The following is an 18,561-nucleotide window of genomic DNA, read 5'->3' as shown; positions in this document are numbered from 1 at the left end:
GGGGGATGTGCATTACATTGTAATATCCTTTCTTTTCACCTTACAATTAAATTTCTACTGAGAATTAAGTATGGTGTTTTTTTTTAAATTACCGTGGTTATGTCTAAAGCTCAGCTTAATCTATTATTGAACACTAGACATGACATTATTGCGCCTAGGAAGCTGAAACTAGCTTCCTTCATACAAAAACATCTAATTCACTGACTTGTTTCAGATGATGGTTATGAATATTCTCCAGCATTTGAATTTCACTGTTCCAGCAACATCAAGGTTTTCCAAGCGATGCAAGGGTTTTTTGAGAATGCTGGAGCTTGAGCTGAGAGGAAAAAAACTCTCTTTTACTGTGTTAGTGGATTTAATAACTGACAGCTGGCTGTTCATCACACTGCACTAGAGTTGAAAGAATGGCCAGCAAGGAGAAAGAGTGCAGGATGAATTTTTTATATAATAGTTTTATGTGAGATTGCTTTCTGTGGAGGAAATGTGAAAAGCTGAAGGAGTAGGAGACGGCGAAGAAGATCATCTTCAATGGTCCGTGTATATTTTGGTCATTGGATTTTCCTTTCAGAAACGGATATTAAAAAACAAAAAACAAGTGGTTATTTGATTTTTGTTTTAAAATACAAAATATAAAATTAAAATACAAAGCGTTTCTCTTTTTCAGTGTCAAAAAGAGATGAGCGAAATTTTAAAAATGATTTGAATTTCACTTTCTATTTCGGATATCAAAAAATAAAATTACTTTAAAACAGAAACGAAAAAAAGGCCCGTTTGTTCATATTCCGAGACCGGATGTGACTAGCACTCACGTGAAAAGACCGCCACATTTGACAGTTGTGAAGAAATTAAGTTACGTGCTGTGACGACTAATTGAGCGTGAGAGCAGAGCAGACATGGAGCCATACGTTGTTTTTCGAAACAATAAAAGAGTCTCTCTCAGGGAAGAAGACATGACTGCAGAAAAAATAAGTCGCATTTTCCAGGTAAAAAATGTTATAAGCTAACGTACGATCTCTAACGATAGCTAACGTTAACGTTCGCTGGCGAAACCGTAAAACTTTTCTTTTAACGGAAACATTGTGGTGTCTGATTTTAAGAAGTTAATCTCTCAGTAGTCACTGGAAAATATTAGAACTAATTGAGAAAAATTTGGAAATAAACACTTGCGGTTATTTGATTTAAATGCATTTCTTGACAGGTCTCAGCACATAGTCTATATGTGACTGACGACGCAAATGTGGCCATTTTTCCTGGAGCTTCTGGTTTTTTTAGTACATTGGACCTTACACCAAGAGCTCACTATGAGGTTCATGGTGAGGAGGAGGACACCTCATCATCTTCAACTGCCACAGCTCGTTTTTCATTTATGCGATCACCTGCGACTGTTACTCCTAGTACATCATCATCATCTGCTCAGCGGGCTGCCTCAGCCCCCCCCAGGGCCACTGCCTCTAAAACATTTCAAAGGTAACGTTAACTTCTTAAATGACTGTGATACGATTTATAAATTTCAGGGATGCAAACGGTCATTGTGGAGAGCGCAGTGCATGTTTGCATAGCAACGACAGACGCCACGGGAAAGTCTAATATAATTAGATATAAAGGAAAAACACCTCATCACATTTGATAATATTATAATCTCCAGCTGCCTCCTTTTTAGTTGTAGTGTAATAGTTAATACTACTTGTACTTTTCATTTACATTTTAACATCCCCCCCCTGACTTTCATAACCTCTGCCAAGAAAGTGGTGAAGGTTATGTTTTTGCAGTGTCTGTCTGCATGATTATTTTAATATGATGTTCTTCCAGATCGGTTTTTCTTGCTGAGGTGGTTGGTGGGAGGTTGAGTCCCAGCAGAATGGTGGTGATCCGGTTTTTGGAAACTGAGGCTACCCTTCAGGGGATAATCGGTAAAGTTCAAGATGCCATTGGGTGTCATGACCCAATGGTATTGACTGATGTGCAGGGGAATGCCATTTTGGAGTCTGAAGGCACAACTGGTGAGAAACATTAAAGGGTTAGTTCACCCAAAAATGAAAATTATCTCAGTTTAGACTTCCTTCTTTGTCGCATCATAATTTAAGATTTTTATGATGACATCTGATAGCTAAATCACTCCTCAGAAGTGTTATAGGTGGCTGAAACTTGCTCGATCAGAAAACGTAATTAAGACATTGTTAAAATAGTCAAAGTGACTCCAGTGGCTCAACCATACGTTTATAAAGCGACAAGATTGCTTTTTGTGCGCTAAAATCAACAAAATAACGACTTTATTCCACTATTCATACGTCTTCACACAGGCTCACTGTTGGTCTACGCAGGTCATTTGAGTGGTGCGTGTGACGTTCAACCCAGAAGCTCTACGCACATAGACTAAGTAAAAACACCAAGGAAACACACAAGACCAATGCTGAAGAGAATAAATAGTGGGATAAAGTCGTTATTTTGTTGATTTTAGCGCACAAAAAGTATTCTCGTCGCTTGATAAACGTATGGTTGTCTAGAGTCACTTTCACTATTTTAACAATGTCTTAATATTTTTTCTGATTGAGCAAGTTTCGGCCACCTATAACACTACTGAGGAGTGATTATCAGATGTCATCATAAAAATCTTAAATTATGATGCGACAAAGAAAGGAAGTCTTACAGGGTTAGAATAACATGTGGGTGAGTAATAACTGACATAATTTTTGTTTTTGGGTGAACTAAACTTTTAATTTTGTTTTATTTTTAAGTCTTTACTTTTGTGATTTAAAATTAGAGGGGATGAGATACACTCATGATGATTTAACCTTTTTTCTGGTTTTCACCCCTAATGTAAAGGGTCCCAGTACTGGAAACAAAATGCAAGAAAGATTCTTGCTATACAAGAACAGGCCTTCCAGGAGGTACAGGGCTCTAAAAGGAGGAGAATGAGGTCATATTAAGTATTCATATTTCTCTTATTTGTCCATATATTGAAAGGCATTGTTTATTTACTTTTATTACATGGCTTGGCTGAATTCCAATGTAGAATGCTGTCTGTTATTTCTTGATAACAGACCGTTGCCATGAAAAACAGCGCGTTGCTATGGACGCAGAACGGACTATTTTCTTTGGCGGAAGCAATACAATCGTTTTTAAATCAATAAACTCCTTTTAAAATCAATAATTCGTGGCAAATTATTTATTTATTATTTTGTAGGTAGCCATGTAATAAGCGGGATAATGTATAGTGAGCCGGTTGTTATAGTGAATAACAACTATAAGCGTCGGGATCCCGTTCAGCCTGCCGGGGTTGTTATTCACTATAACAACCGGCTCACTATACATTATCCCGCTTATTACATGGCTTGGTTTAATTCCAATGTAGAATGCGGTCTGTTATTTCTTGATAATGTATAGCGAGTCGGTAGTTATTGAGAATACAACCCCTTCAGGCTGCTCAAGATCCCTCCGCTTCGCGTCGGGCTCCCGATACAGCCTGTCGGGGTTGTATTCTTAATAACAACCTCCTCGCTATACATTATCCCTTACATATTTGTCCTTACCTTTGTTGTCCAGACTATTGAAACTTTATTTCAAATCAGCACCGGTTTGCCAACCCTTTGGCCATTAATGCTTCTGTATTTTAGTGGCTTCTATAATGTTTGGGCCAAAGATTTATTTGGCTACCACAAGCAAAACCGCTAAAACACAAACAGTATATCTATTATGTGTTTTCCTTGTAATAGCCGAAAAGATGAAGATGCTGCTGGAATTGGAGAGGTGACTGAGAAGATAGAAGAGCTTGTACTGGCATCACAGACCTTACCAGATATCACTGCAGCAATCAAAGAGCTCACCAATCTAGCTGCCACTCAAAGAGTGATCCTGACTCCTTCCCAGCTACAGACCATCAAGCAAGGATTCTGCTGTGTTATTTGTATGAGTGAGTAAACAATAGATAGTCATTGTCCCACATGTACATTTATTTTGAATCCAGTTTGATCAAGAATTGTAATTTTCCAAATATGCATTATTACATTTTTTAACCATGGTCACCTATGTCTCATCCACTACAATTAATTACATGTACAAATGCAAACCTTTGTGTTAAAACTTATGATGTAACGATACATTAACAAAAGCTGTGTCTGAAATGGCTCCCTATCCACTATATAGTGCACTATTTAGGGTGTCTGCCTATTAGTTTCGGTGTCCGAAATCTGAGTGAACGACATCATTCCCTACATTCGTTCACTACTTTTACCCACAATCCTCTCTGAATTAGAGTGTACATCCGATGTACCTATTAACCTATTATTTAGACAATATATGAAATATTAATGTTAACAACGTCACATATTATTACAATACCTGACTGTTAGTCAAACACATAAAATTGTGTTAATGCCTAAATAATATTTTAATAAAACAAAATTACCTTATTAATATTTTATTTAATTTTAACAAGTCATCTATATAAAATTGTCTAAAGCTCAGTCCTCTACACATTGAATTGTGGTAAATAGTGCTTCAGCAAGTGTACATCGGATGTACACTCTAAATCAGAGAGGATTGTGGGTAAAAGTAGTGAACAAATGTAGAGTATGATGTCGTTCAATCAGAAGTTTAAAAAAAGACCAGTTGTGGACTATAGGGTTTAAGAGCTACAGACATTTGTAGTTGGTTATATGTCATTTTCAGAAAATTCTCAAAAAAGAAGGGGTGCTGGTTAAGAGTTAAGGTCATATGGACACACTAAGAATGACTAGTTTTTCTCATTTTGTCTTTTAGAATTTATCGAGGAGCCAGTCTTCACAGAGTGTTGCCGGAGCATTATTGGCTGCAAAACATGTGTGGTACAGTGGCAGGAGACCTCTGTGCACTGTGCAAAATGTAGAGGGAACACTGCAAACAACACCATATTTGAAATTAATGGTCTGTCAGAGACATTTTCTGTTCTGAGATCCCTTTTTGAAGAGGAGTAACATGTTGAATTTTTACACAAACAAATTTACAGTTAACAGTTAAATAGAGCTAATGGCTTTTCACACATTGCGCTGAGTTGTGGTTATAAGACAGAGCAATGCCTGTTTGTATGGGGCAAAGTCATTGTTCACTGCTCTAGAGTACAGTTCTGAAATGTCTGAATAATGCTCAGCAAACTGGTTCTCAACTGTAATCTTGTCCTGTTCAGTTGAAAATGGATCAACTCCAAAAGTTGAATGCCTGGTCAGTGATGATCCCAGCTGTTGGCTGTAAAGGTCTGCTGCTTCAGCTGAATGAGGCAACAGCTCCTGTTGGATTTTTTTGGGACACCCACGGCCAGCCAAGTCATTTGGTGTTCCTTTACCTGTAAAATAAAGAACATACTGATGGTATTGAAAATTATGAATGCCTCTTGTAATCTTTGAAACACGGTTTTATTTCACCTGGAATTCTATGAGCATTCCATGACTCCACCAGCCTTGTAAGACCAATCTCACACAAGCGGCCAGTAAGGTTGGACACACAATATCTCACAAGGCTGTCATCCATGTCTATTTCCTCTTGATCCACCAACCCCATAAGTGCTGTCTTCAGTGGATAGTTGACACGATTGTTGACTTCAGGCCAGATTCGTTCAACTATATGATTCTGAATTTGCAACAAAGATGTGTAATCAGTCAATTTGTTCTGGTGGGTAAATAAATCTTAGTCTATTAAGGAAAAATGGTCATGCAGGATTCCCAGTAAATCTGTAAATGTATTAACTCAGCAGTCATTATGCACATCGACCGCCGAACAAGTAAATTTATAGTTTTACCAGGAATTCTGCTTGAAGACAAATAGGATGTAATTGCTTCTGCAGCAGTTTTTTATTAAGCTGTAACCAGATTTAAAAAAGAAACATGTTCTCAGCCAGTTAATTTTGTTTAATTAACTATAAAATTTGGAAAGCATAGTAATACCAATGACAATTTGTCTCATACATGCAAAACAACATTATACTGCTAAAGCAAAACTAATAATAGTAATAATAATAAAAAAGCAGGGATACAAGTGAATTGCTGAAGCAACCAAACAAACTGTTGAGCTGTACCTTTGTGGATGAAGTCTGTATATATGGCCTTCGCTCCTGATTATGGCGGTGAGATGACAGCAGCTCCTGCATGAAAAGCGTCAAATAAAACTCCTTGCCATGATCTACTCGTACCTGGTCCCACATACCATAGGCAAGTACTGCAGGCCTATTGGATAAAAAAGTGTTTTATTTTGTGCAAAACTTTTCAAACTTAACTGTTATTAGTTATTCTCAGTATAATAGGCTTCATAACAATATACTGTAGATGTTCAACAGTTATTATATGTTTTATATTCTATCATGAATGTTAGCCATGTGTATGCACTTTCTTTATTGTCCACAATAATAATAATTGCCATTACCTGAAAACATCTTCATAGATGGCAAGGTTGTTTTTTATAGGCATTGTAGAATGACCAACAATCTTTTTGCTAAAGCCATCAATGGCTAAAACATGGGTGACCCCAAACATAGCCAGTTTTTCGTTTTGGTCCATATGAACCTTTTGACCCATGTAATCAGCTTGATATGGTATGGGGTTGAGATTGCGGGCACCCTAAGAGAGATAGGAAAACGATGTAACTATTTCACACAAAAATAAATCTCATTAGTCCTATATGGCTGCATATTTTACAAATATAACCTATTGTCTATTTGTGTCTCTATCAAAAAAGTAAAATGAAAATTAGGGGTTTGTTCTGATTATAGGCTTAATATAAATATCTGCAAGTTTTTAATCTTAATCTAAGTAACTGCAGCTAAACAGCAAAAAAATAAAACACAGACAAAAAAAAAAAAACATTATCTCATATTTACACATAAATTCCATCCACATATTTGATTATGTATTAGAGAGAGGAGACAGTAACAGACCTGACGTCTTGCTTCATGGTATGGCTGATGAATAGTTCTGAGCGCTGATCCAATTCGTATCTCTGCAGCATGCACTCCTTTCGTGGCGAGATACCCCTTCATCATCTTTCTTCCATATGTAGGTCCAGTCTAGAAAATAAAAAATATACAGCCTGTCTTTTTCTACGTTCCAAATATTTACCAACTGATGTCTGTTTAATGAAATAAAACGTTTTTGTGTTATGGAATGTATCAGTGTTGTGAGGATTATGTTAACTGTGACTTAGAAACTATTTATAAACAATGGAAGGCTGAGGCTATTTATTGGGATTTATGTACCATTCGTAATAAACGGGCATAAAAGATGCCAGCCAAATAAATTTGATAAGACATATAAATGCGGGACATACTGTGCATATCACATGTTCTCTCTCTCTCTCTCTCTCTTAACTTCAATTCTTAAATCTATAAAATTTACTGTAGGCTATAGTACATTTTTTGAGAGGTATATATTTTGGGACAGTTTACAGCCATTTATTTATTTTTTAATCTCAATAACAATAATTCTCATATTGCAGACCAGTCAATTGTAAATTGGTTTACAGACCCATGTTCAGTGCTGACTTGACTGTTTTTATTTCAACCATCTCTCTCTCTCTCTCTCTCTCTGTCTCTCTCTCTCTCTAATTCAATAGGGCTTTATTGGCATGAAAGTTTTTTGAAACAATGTTGCCAAAGCATATACAAATAAAATATATACATAATATATACAAACACAATAAAACAGTTATATGAACAATAATAAAATAATAATAATAAATTTAATACTCTCTCTCTCTCTGTAGTAAAAAAAAAAAAAAGCAGGATCATACCTCGGTTATAGCTTTTGCCACCTCCAACTCCAAATGTGCGTCAGGGAGTCCCATCAAACTTAATCCATTTTCACTGCAAAATCTCCTCACGTTTCTTGCGGAACATCCTCTTGCTCCCCCATTTACTTGTGATATCTGCGCTGAGATTTCTGTGGATGACAGGCCTTGTTTTGCCATGTCTAAAATCATAACTGAGTAAGGTTCTAAAGACATTTTATTCTGGGCTAAGCACGGCTAAGCACTGTCAAATGTGGCGGTCTTGTCACGTGAGTGCTAGTCACATCCGGTCTCGGAATATGAACAAAAGGGCCTTTTTTTCGTTTCTGTTTTAAAGTAATTTTATTTTTTGATATCCGAAATAGAAAGTGAAATTCAAATCATTTTTAAAATTTCGCTCATCTCTTTTTGACACTGAAAAAGAGAAACGCTTTGTATTTTAATTTTATATTTTGTATTTTAAAACAAAAATCAAATAACCACTTGTTTTTTGTTTTTTAATATCCGTTTCTGAAAGGAAAATCCAATGACCAAAATATACACGGACCTTCAATCTAGGGCTGCCACTAACGACTATTTTTATTTTATGCAATAGAGCACTGTATTGTATACACAGTAATATACTTTGTTCCAATTACATATGTTCAGTCTGATACCTAAATTACATGTCATATTGACAATTCTTAGTTTATTTGGATAAAAATCACTCAGAGTGACAGTCATTTGTGACGTAGTGACAAAAGTCAACAATCTTTTCACCTGAAAGTCAAAAAAACATCGGTGTTCACACTACAGATGTATTTAATGAACGAATGTCACCTCACAACATGATAACTGATGAAACCGCATACAGACTCACAAAGCTTCCGTTGCAGTCTGGAGTACCGCAGTTAACCATAAAGCAAAAGCACATACTGTCTCTAGTGTGGCAAAGTCGTACAGCACACACGCTTGTACATTACACCCGCCCACCCTGCATGTGTGCTGGGGTATAAATCACCCACATATGTAGCTATGAAAGACCAGGCGCTGGAGGAGGGCCAATAAACGGCTGCTCTCCCAGAGTCCATCATTCCAAGGTCGAGTGACCGCCACACCGGGACAGATGACAGCCCACCTCCCCCATCAATCCACCTCACAGGCTTTAACAGATGCTTCAGGATCCTTTTCTTCTCAGATCCCCCTTCATTTGTGACCTCCGCTCCATTTAGGCTGAGAAATACAACCCGTTGCGACCGAACGCTGGCTCAGACAGTGCTGAGCTAAGGATTTATGCTCCATTGCTTTAGTAGCTTCATAACAACCAAATTCACAAGGAGACTTTCACTTTTACACTCGGGCAGAAATGGAGTTGAAAAATAAATAAACAAATTGCAAGACTTATCCACACTTCAGAAAACCTTGGCACGTCTGCGTTAGTAAGTTTGAAAAAATGTCTCAAAGAAAGCAAATTTAATAAAGAAATCTCCCATGCATGAACACTTGTCTACATAAATGTGATGCAATAAAATGCAAGTCGTGCTACTGAGGTTTTCAGGAAGATTTCACAGGATTCTTCCAAAGGTGCGGCTTACAACAGAGTCAGAAACTTCTGGGGGAAAACAGAAGAGCTCAACACCACGGTATTAACGGGATTAAAGCGGACAGCACAGGGAAAACGGAGCGATCCTGAGCACACAGGCTAAACACTGCATAATATTGCTGAAGGAATTAGTATGCAGCATATGAAACCCCTTTGCAAACAGGCCTCAACATTAAACTCTAATGACTGAAGTGCAATAGTCAGAGTTTGTTTGTACAAAACCTTTTAGTGTATACAACACAATTCAAAGGTTTTTGTAAAGATTTCGTCTTAATGCTGCATTAATAAAATAAAAAAAATACAGCAATATTGCAAAATATTATAATAATTTAAAATAACCATTTGAATATATTTTAAAATGTCATTTATTCCTCTGATGCAAAGCTGAATTTTCAGCATCATTACTCCAGTCTTCAGTGTCACATGATTCTTCAGAAATCATTCTTAAAAAAAAAAAAAAGGTTTTTCTGAGTCCATCTCACAAAATAAATCCTTAAAAGTTTGTCCTGATACAAAATTGTTGTCTCATCATAACATTAAAAGTTTGGCAGACCAAAAACATATTTACGGAAAAGTTGGTGCTACAATACTGACATTTTGAAACTTCTTCACCAAGGGTCAGTTTAGCTTTTATTTGAAATGGAAATCTTTTGTAACAATTCAACAATATTTATTGGCACTTTCAACCTGAAAGCTTTGAAAGACAGTTTATGTGCAAAAGAATCAGACTTGTACATAACTGACTGATAAAACTGATAAAAGACTGAAATCAAACGTTTTAAGTGCATGTAAACACTGCTAGAAAAGGGAAGCTGCAAATGTTGATTTTCAGTGCCCTGCAGTCAGTCACAAGGGCCATGGTCATTAATAAAGCTATTTACATAAAATAATTAAGAGGAAACTGAAAAGAAAAGTGCCTGTTTCTGAACATTTCTAAAAAAGGAGAGATGATTCAGAGGACTCCAGCGGCCTTGAGCTTGTATTTTACTAATTGTATCCAGTGGCCTTGAGACTGTTCGACCACATCTTGCTAACAATAAACGCAGTGGGACAAAGAAAATAGTTATGCCAAGGTCCTCGGTGCTAAATATTTTCTTTCTTTCATGCTGCAATGAAATCTGAACATACAAACTCAAATAATTTACAAAGGCTTGGGATTGAAAATAACCCAGATTTGCATTTTCTAAAGGAAATGCAAATGCATCCAGGGCATGAAATAAAACCGTATTATAGATTTTGCCAAGTTTAGGTTTGGATTCTTTCTGGATACATCTTAGAACAAACTACACACTTTATAGGCGGCTTGAAATTATATATGTATATGCAAAAAAGACTATACCAAATCACAAATCATTATGCAAATAGCTGCAAGAAAGACGACCATGCATGCAAATACACATTTTCGAATAAGATTTTCCGAAGTTGTAAAGAAAGTTACACATAAAACAGAGACTACTAAAGATAAAAAATACAGTATTTCAGTCCTTCTACTTCTGAATTTCACATTGAATTCCACATTACTTGCCATTTCTTTGTAATTATTTGTGAAAATTTACTAGCATTTTTTTTTTGTGTGTCTAACTCAACTCAGTTAGCTACAAAACACAGTTTAGCCTGTATGTTGAACGAATCAGGCAGAATTTTGGCAACCAAACAGTTGACGGTACCCATTGACTTCCATAGTACAGAAAAAATAAATCCTATGGAAGTCAATGGGTACCGTCAACTGTTTGATTACACTGTAAGAAGTGATGCTGACTTAACGGTTGCCTTAAAATTATTAAGTAAACAATAATAATAAAAAGTTAAGTGACAATTGACAATTCACTTAACTTATACTTTTTTATTATTAATGACTTCATTTTAAGGCAACGGGTTTCCTCAATTTTTTAAGTAAAGTCAACTTAATCACTTTTTACAGTGATAAGAAGCCTATTTATGAAATATTTTGTCGTCAAGCAGCACGCAGACTCAGAGTAAAACAAGCAAAGTTTCACAAAAGTAAAATATTTCATTGTGTTTGGGGCAAATATCTGCACTCTTGAATGCTGAATTTGGGGGCTGTAACTAACTGCTGTAAAAAAAATAAAATTGTTGTTTCATCTTAAAATAATGTGTTACCCCGCTGACTTAAAATTTTTAGTTTCGAATTTTTACATGTAGTTAATTCAGTACTTAAATGTATAATTACACTGTAACAAGGACACCTTAAAACAAAGTGTAACCAAAACTTGTAGAGGTTTGGAACAACTTGAGGGTGAGTAAATGATTTTTGGGTGAACTATCCCTTTAATACTGCCCTAAAAAAAAAAAAAAAAATATCAATACACCTCCACCTTGTAAGCATGATAACTAAGGCTGCAAACGTGCCCCTTAAGCCAGCCTGTGAGGTGTCTCTACCACAGGTCAAAGGGCTCTCTGCAGGGAAAGTAATCATGTGTGAGTGAGGGAACGAGTGAGTAAAAGACCAGAAGAGAGAGGGAGAGTGGACATAGATGGATGTGCTGTGCAAATGGAGAGGGATATGAGACGTGCAAAAGTTCAGCACAGAGCCCAAGCCATCACAGCGGCCCCTGTGTGTGGCCTAACACAGATGGATCGCTCCACTGCCTCAAACAGCCATGAAGAAATAAGAGCCCTTCCCAGAATAGAGGAGCATCCGCTTCCATTACAGCCCCAGACCTGCATTCCAGAAGTAGTCAATATTTGCTCAATCATGGCAGTTATCACTCTTGTTATCTGCAAAAGGTGGAATATAAAGACAGATATAAAGCAACTACATAATTACGAAGCTGATCAATTAATAAACAATAATAATCGACTATTTAAAGCTGTAGGCAACAAAGAATTTCACTTTCTCACAGAACATTTCGGCAAAATCTCGTCATTACAACTGAATGCAGTGGGAGGCTCTGTGGACATGCAACATTTCTAACTTGCCTGCTTAGCAGACTGTTACATATATTGGTTCCGGAAATCAAAAACACTGAGAAACTGACTTTCAAGTAGTTTTTTTCTGAAAAGTAACCTTGTAAAAAAACCATGGTAATGTTTATATTTTTATAGACATGACATTTGTATAACTACCGTCTACTCTTCAGTTCGGTTTTTATACGTTTATATTTGATTATACTGTTATTAATATTACTTTTAAGTTTTAATGCATATTGTTTAACTACTTTTTAAACTCTTGTTCAGTTTAGATTATTTTGAAATTATCTTTAGTAACATTTGTGAATATTACAAAAAAACAAAAACTAAAAGCAACAAATGCATTTATATTACAATCTAAATTCCAATATTTTAAGCAATATTTGAATTAATTTCACTGAGCAGTTTAGCTTCCTTAAGCAGAAACGGAGTAAATCTTTCTATTTTCAGAACTGTAAATATTTTTGCATTGTGATATTTTCGTGATAATTCAGTTTCTTTTTTTACTAATTTTAACAGTAATGATTTCAATAGTTTAGTTTTTTTAATTATTTTATTAAATTATGTAATACAGTATTAATTGTATAATTAATCTGCATAATGCTGTATAAATGCAATGTATAGGCCTAAATATTTAACTTTTTTAGTTTAGGTTATTTTTTTTTTTCAGTACAGTAATGAGAATTTAAGGGGAAAATTTAATTGTCAGAAAATTAGGTTTACTTTATTAACTTTATTTTAAGGTGACCTTGGTTCAGTGTAATTACATATTTAAAGCTGCAGTCCGTAACTTTTGCCTCTTTGTCGCCATCTCTGTTTGAAAACTAGAATTGCAGTTTCTTGCGGATTCATCTTCCATGCGTGGGGTTGTGATCCGGTGTTCCGGCACGGCTGCAGCGGGAAGCTTGCGATTGTTTTTGTTGAGAGGATGTGTTTAAATATTGTTGTAATGTGTACTTGTATTTTATAATTGTCTTACTGTATGGCTGCTACCTTGGCCAGGTCTCTCTTGTAAAAGAGATTTTAAATCTCAATGAGACTTCCTGGTTAAATAAAGGTTAAATAAAATAAAAAAAATAAGATAACCGTTGTGAATCGGGCTAAAATAAGGCAGGGCTTAAAGCTCTCCGGCACCGTGCCGGATCTCCGCATGCGGTGTTTGGCTGAGGGAAAAAAAGAGACGCGATAATAGTATCTAATTGCACAGTCGCAGCTAATGAATGGAAAAGAAGCGTGGGTCTCGTGTGCGATACGTTGAAAAAGCTGCGAGGCACAATGGTCAAAGATGTCTATCTAGCGCCATATTTACATAGAAAAGCTATTTAAAAAGCAGCGGAGCTTTGCAAACAGCTCAGAGTAATCACGTCATCTCCATAAGAACGGTATGATTGCCAGAACAAATTTACCTGTAGTTATGAAAAGGTCCGGTTCACACATGATCTACGGTAATTTACCAATAAACACTGTATGTGTGAAAGGGGCTAAACTCTTCATCTGGGAAAACACACTTGATTTGTAACGTTAATCATTTATAAACCTACGCCAACACAGGAGAGTACATCAACATATTTCTAAAATATGCGTTTTATTGTACTTCGCGATTTCAAAATAAAAGTGTCTGACTTTGCATGTGGCCAAATATAAAAATTTTATGGATTTAAACGTTGTTGAATCACATGAAACATCACCAGGCCAGTGGCGCCCTCTGCATGTACTTGTTATAACATAGGCATATTACATTATGTATTTTAACAGTGTTGTTCAATAAAACCATGCACTTGAGCTAATTATTATTACCTCATCGTTAGTTTATATATAAATATAGTCATCATAAAGCCTGTTTTTCGCTTAGTTCTATTTGTATTAGTAAAAAATATCAGATAACTCACTTGTCAAAGTAATCGGTAGATTACTTGATTAGCCAAATAAACGTTAGTTAAGCCCTAGATTAGTTAAAACATTTCAAAATACAAATGCATTATTTTACTTTTTGTGATTAAAAGACAAATATTTTGTCATTTGTAAATTTCTTAAAGTATTAAAACATTGTGTCGTTCTAGTAGGCTATCTGCAGTTTGTCTATTGACAGCGTATTGTCACACCCCTAGTGTCGATAAGCAGTGATATAGCTCATCATTTTCCAAGTGTACGATATAGCTTTCATTCTTCAGGTCAATCATATATTCATGAAAAAAAAAAAAAAAGTTTGCATAAGGAAAGCAATAACTTTGCCATAGTTGCCATGGTCATTGCATTCTTTGCATGTGATGCACTTTATTTGTACCATTTTGTTTTATTAGTTTATTTATTAGAATTTAAAAGAAAATAATAATATTGTTTGATAAGTGAGATCCGATTTTAGTCCTTGAAAACCAAAAAAGTAGTGCTTGAAAAGTCCTGGATTTTCATTTTGCAGTATCTGTACGAACCATGTTTAGGTTATCAGTTCTTGGAGCATTTTAATTTTTGTTTTGTTGTTAATCGAACTGAACTGTAGTTTTCTGTAGTAAACTGTCTTTGTATATTTCCCATTTTATATTAATTTCCTAGTATTTAATCTACCATTATTTCTTTTCGACAAAATTTCAGAAATGTCATGTTTTAGATTTTAGGTCATCTTGTATCCTATCAAGGACAAAGCTAACCAGCAAAACTTGATATCAAAAGCTTCCTAAATGTTTTGCACAATATTGTAGTGAGTAACCTTTCTTGATATTGCCGTTTCAAATAGCCCACCATAATCTGTAGTCTGAGCCTGAAAAGGGCTAATGACAATGGCAGATACGTTACTAGTTTAGGAAAATATTTTTCAAATAAATGTTCTTTTTTTTTTTTTTTGCCAAATATAACCCTGTGTATGTGTCCAACCCCGCAACCCCCCAAACCCCGGAAAAAAGTTCAGACTCAGGGCTTTTTTTTTGCTTTAACCCCTGGTAAGGTGATAGTTTTGAACACTGGCTGGTTATGTACTTTCTTAAATATTGATTTCGGATCATTTTTAACCAAAAAAAGTCACAGACTGCAGCTTTAAGTACTATTACTTAAGTGATAATTATTAAAGTAATATTAATTAACAACATGTACTTACAATAGGATTAGAAATAGGGTTTGGTTTAGGGTTAGTTGCATGTCAGTACATCATTTTTTACTGTTGTTGTTATTACAGTACGTACATGTAACAACGACACAACTAAAGTAAAAAATAAAATAAAAATCAATGCTAAATAAATAAGATATATAATTCTATATTCACATAGTTTGGGTTGAAATATGACCAGGGCAAGTTCTCAGAGAGATTTTATAAGATTCTCCCAATTTTGAATTACTTTATAAATATAAAGGGAAATAAATGATGTGACAAAAGAATCTAGAATCTTTTCGTCCTCTTAATGCATGCTGTCCAGTTTTTCCTCAAAAGTGGCTCCAGAGTTTCTCCTTGCCCGGTTCTGCATCTGCGTAACGATGCTTAATGGACTACACGTGTGGCGGACGCTGGCCAGCCGAGCACCTAATGGAGAGGGGTCCCTGCGGATGGGGCAGGCTGTCGCTCCACCTGATTAGAACTGATGGGCTGGGCATGTTGGGAAGACGAGCGCAGCCACCTCAGACCGGCCTGCGAGCAGTCGACCGCCCCGACTGACTGGCACCATGGCAACCAGGCGCTGCTGAGAACATCCAGCTCCATTATTGAATTTCAGCACTTTAATGACCAATAACAGATTGGAATTAGTCTGCCAACACTCATTTTTACCTCGTCGCAAATTACAGGGTTTTTAGACCGCAGACACATTTAGGATTTCCTGCACAAAAGCTTGCGACGAGACACTTTGATAAAGTGGCTCTTAATATCTGGGGCTTGATAAATGAAGCTGCTGTCAAAGCGGGAACAGCAGCTGCCAGACGTGTACCTGCAAACCTCACGCCAGAAGACCACCAGGAGAGACGACGGCCAGAACAAGACCCTACATTTCACTGCTGGTTATACTCTGTATAATTGTGTATGTGACAAATAAAAATCTTGACTCTATTAAAACCGTACACTAGTATAGCTGTGACTGAGGGACTATTAACATCAGTGGACAAACTAGATTTTCACATTTTCTGAAGGAAACTAGTGGTGCTTGCTTGTCTGCGCAAAATTCATGGCCATGACGACAAGCAGTGTTCTGAGTGCTTGCATTGCTGTTGTATTCTGGGTCATTGCAAAATATATTGCTAAAACTATTTAGGAATAAAGAAACATGTGCATCCTATGCGTTAAAGGGAAGTGGCGTCCACTAGAAAAGCTATTATGGCTCGTTTATTTAATGAAATACTTCATTCGTTTGAAAAAAAAAAAAAAAGCCATTTAATTAATTAGGCAGACAAATGCTCTGATGAATTGTTTGCTACTGATCTGTGGCAGATGCCTTATGTCTAGAGCAATAGCATGTTCTGGAAGGGCATAGCAGCCAATTATCAGACCTAATATATATATATAGTATAAGCCACATAACTTTTTATATGGATTTAGGAATTTATTCTCTAAATATGTTTTCACTGCAGTTTATGTACATCTTAAATTATCACTTCAAATGACTAAGTTTATCAGCATTTTATAAATGTTATTGTATATACCACACACACGGATTAGTGTTACAAAATAGTAAAATTTCAAAATAATACTGAATCTTTATTATCCATTTCCACAAAATATTAAGCAGCACAACTGTTTTCAGCATTGATAATAACAAGGAATGTTTTTTGAGCAGTACATCAGCCTAATAGAATGATTTCTAAAGGATCATGTGACACTGAAGACTGGAGTAATGATGCTGAAAATTCAGCTTTGCATCACAGAAACAAATTAAACTCTCAATTCATTCAAAAGTTATTTTAAATTAAAATAGTATTTCACAATTTTACTGTTTTTCTGATTAAATAAATGCACATTTGTGAGCATAAGGGACTTCTTTCAAAAAACCCAAAAGCCATTGACAAAATCATTATGCTCACTGCTTAGGGATAAAAAAATAAATAAATAAAATTCACACTTGCATAGATGCCTTTTATCACTTGTCGCTTAGTGTCTGGTTAGGACTCGGTGTCCTAATGCTGCGAGGTACAACAACAACAAAAAAATACCAGCACACCACTCGCCCTGATCTGTAGATGAAAACATCAGAGTGAGGACAGAAAGACAGATATGGTTCTGTGCTAATGAGCAGATCACTCGCCACTAACTGGAGTGACTTGTCATTGCAGGAACCTCTCGCCAGTAAAAAGCAGGTTTGTGTTTGTGTGTGCTAAGTTCACAAGAAAGGCAAACTCCGAAATATGGCAGAACGCCTGCTCACGAGTAATGGCAAAACTGAAGTGAAGGAGAAACAAGTATAAAGTATGTTATTAATATATGAAATATTAATATTAAATCAATCATATAAATTTATATTATACTAATATTAACAAATTAGTTAAGTTCTACATATACTAATAAAACATTTTAACATTAACATTTTAATACACTGTAACAATGTACAGTATAACTGTACATTTTAGTTCAAGTATTATGAATAAACATTAATTAACAGCAAATAATGTAAAAATGTAATATAAACATTGCAACAAAAAAAATTCATACCTACTGCATTAACAAACATTAATGTATTGAACCTTAAACAGTCACTTCCAAAGCACCTACTACAATGTTAAACACAAATTTATCAAAAGCAACTAATAAATTGTTAGATTGCACATTACTTTTTAAAATTGAAAAAGATGTGTTTGGCCCTCAGAGGCGTGACTCCTTGTGTGGGACTGTAGGATTGATGTGGCATCTTGAAGCATGACAAATTGCTTCAAAATCTCGGTTATGAGCACAGATGAGCCCCTGGAGCTTATATCCAGCTCAGTGTGTGTGTTTAATCCTCAGCTTTCCTAACCGACACTGGACAGACAGGAAGTTTGCTGGCCTCAGCACCATGTATCATCCTGTCTTTTCTCGTCTTTGGCTCTCTCTCTCTCTCTCTCTGGGCTCGTCTCTTTCCCTGCCTATTTTCCTCGCCTCAGCGGCCCCGCTGCTCACAACAGATGACTATCACTGTACTCCTAATTCAAGGCCAGGTCAGTTACTCCAATATCCACGGGGATGAAGGCAGCGCTGGGTGCGTGTACATGCCTGAGTGGATTAGCCGGTGGCTGGGTTATTAACAGCTCTGAAGGGAACGGTGATGGACAGGCAGGAGCGCTGAGCAACTGAAACATCACAGGGAGATAAAACAGACGGACGGACGGCACTGTGCACAGACGCATGTGCTAAT

The 18,561-nt window shown here is 36.1% G+C and overlaps 3 protein-coding genes across 3 annotated transcripts in view; 1 reads left to right on the top strand and 2 right to left on the bottom strand.

Annotated features, from left to right (window-relative positions):
- LOC306876848 (double-stranded RNA-specific editase 1-like) overlaps positions 1–18,561 on the bottom strand; it is a 173,236-nt gene that overhangs the window by 40,352 nt on the left and 114,323 nt on the right. The window lies entirely within an intron of this gene.
- LOC306876850 (uncharacterized protein) lies at positions 808–5,348 on the top strand. The gene is made up of 5 exons (XM_079428280.1): positions 808–983; positions 1,199–1,467; positions 1,810–2,000; positions 2,824–3,910; positions 4,759–5,348. The coding sequence occupies exons 1-4, from the start codon at positions 894–896 to the stop codon at positions 2,925–2,927; spliced, it is 654 nt and encodes a 217-aa protein (XP_079284406.1). The 5' UTR covers positions 808–893; the 3' UTR covers positions 2,928–3,910; positions 4,759–5,348.
- LOC306876849 (uncharacterized protein) lies at positions 4,757–8,020 on the bottom strand. The gene is made up of 6 exons (XM_079428279.1): positions 7,753–8,020; positions 6,902–7,030; positions 6,391–6,584; positions 6,047–6,194; positions 5,397–5,601; positions 4,757–5,317 (listed from the first exon to the last, which is right to left on the bottom strand). The coding sequence occupies exons 1-6, from the start codon at positions 7,963–7,965 to the stop codon at positions 5,013–5,015; spliced, it is 1,194 nt and encodes a 397-aa protein (XP_079284405.1). The 5' UTR covers positions 7,966–8,020; the 3' UTR covers positions 4,757–5,012.

The sequence above is a fragment of the Barbus barbus genome, assembly GCF_936440315.1.
Source record: "Barbus barbus genome assembly, chromosome: 11".
NCBI lineage: Eukaryota > Metazoa > Chordata > Actinopteri > Cypriniformes > Cyprinidae > Barbus > Barbus barbus.
The sequence above is the reverse complement of the archived record's forward strand: the minus strand, read 5'-3'. Positions and strand labels throughout refer to the sequence as shown.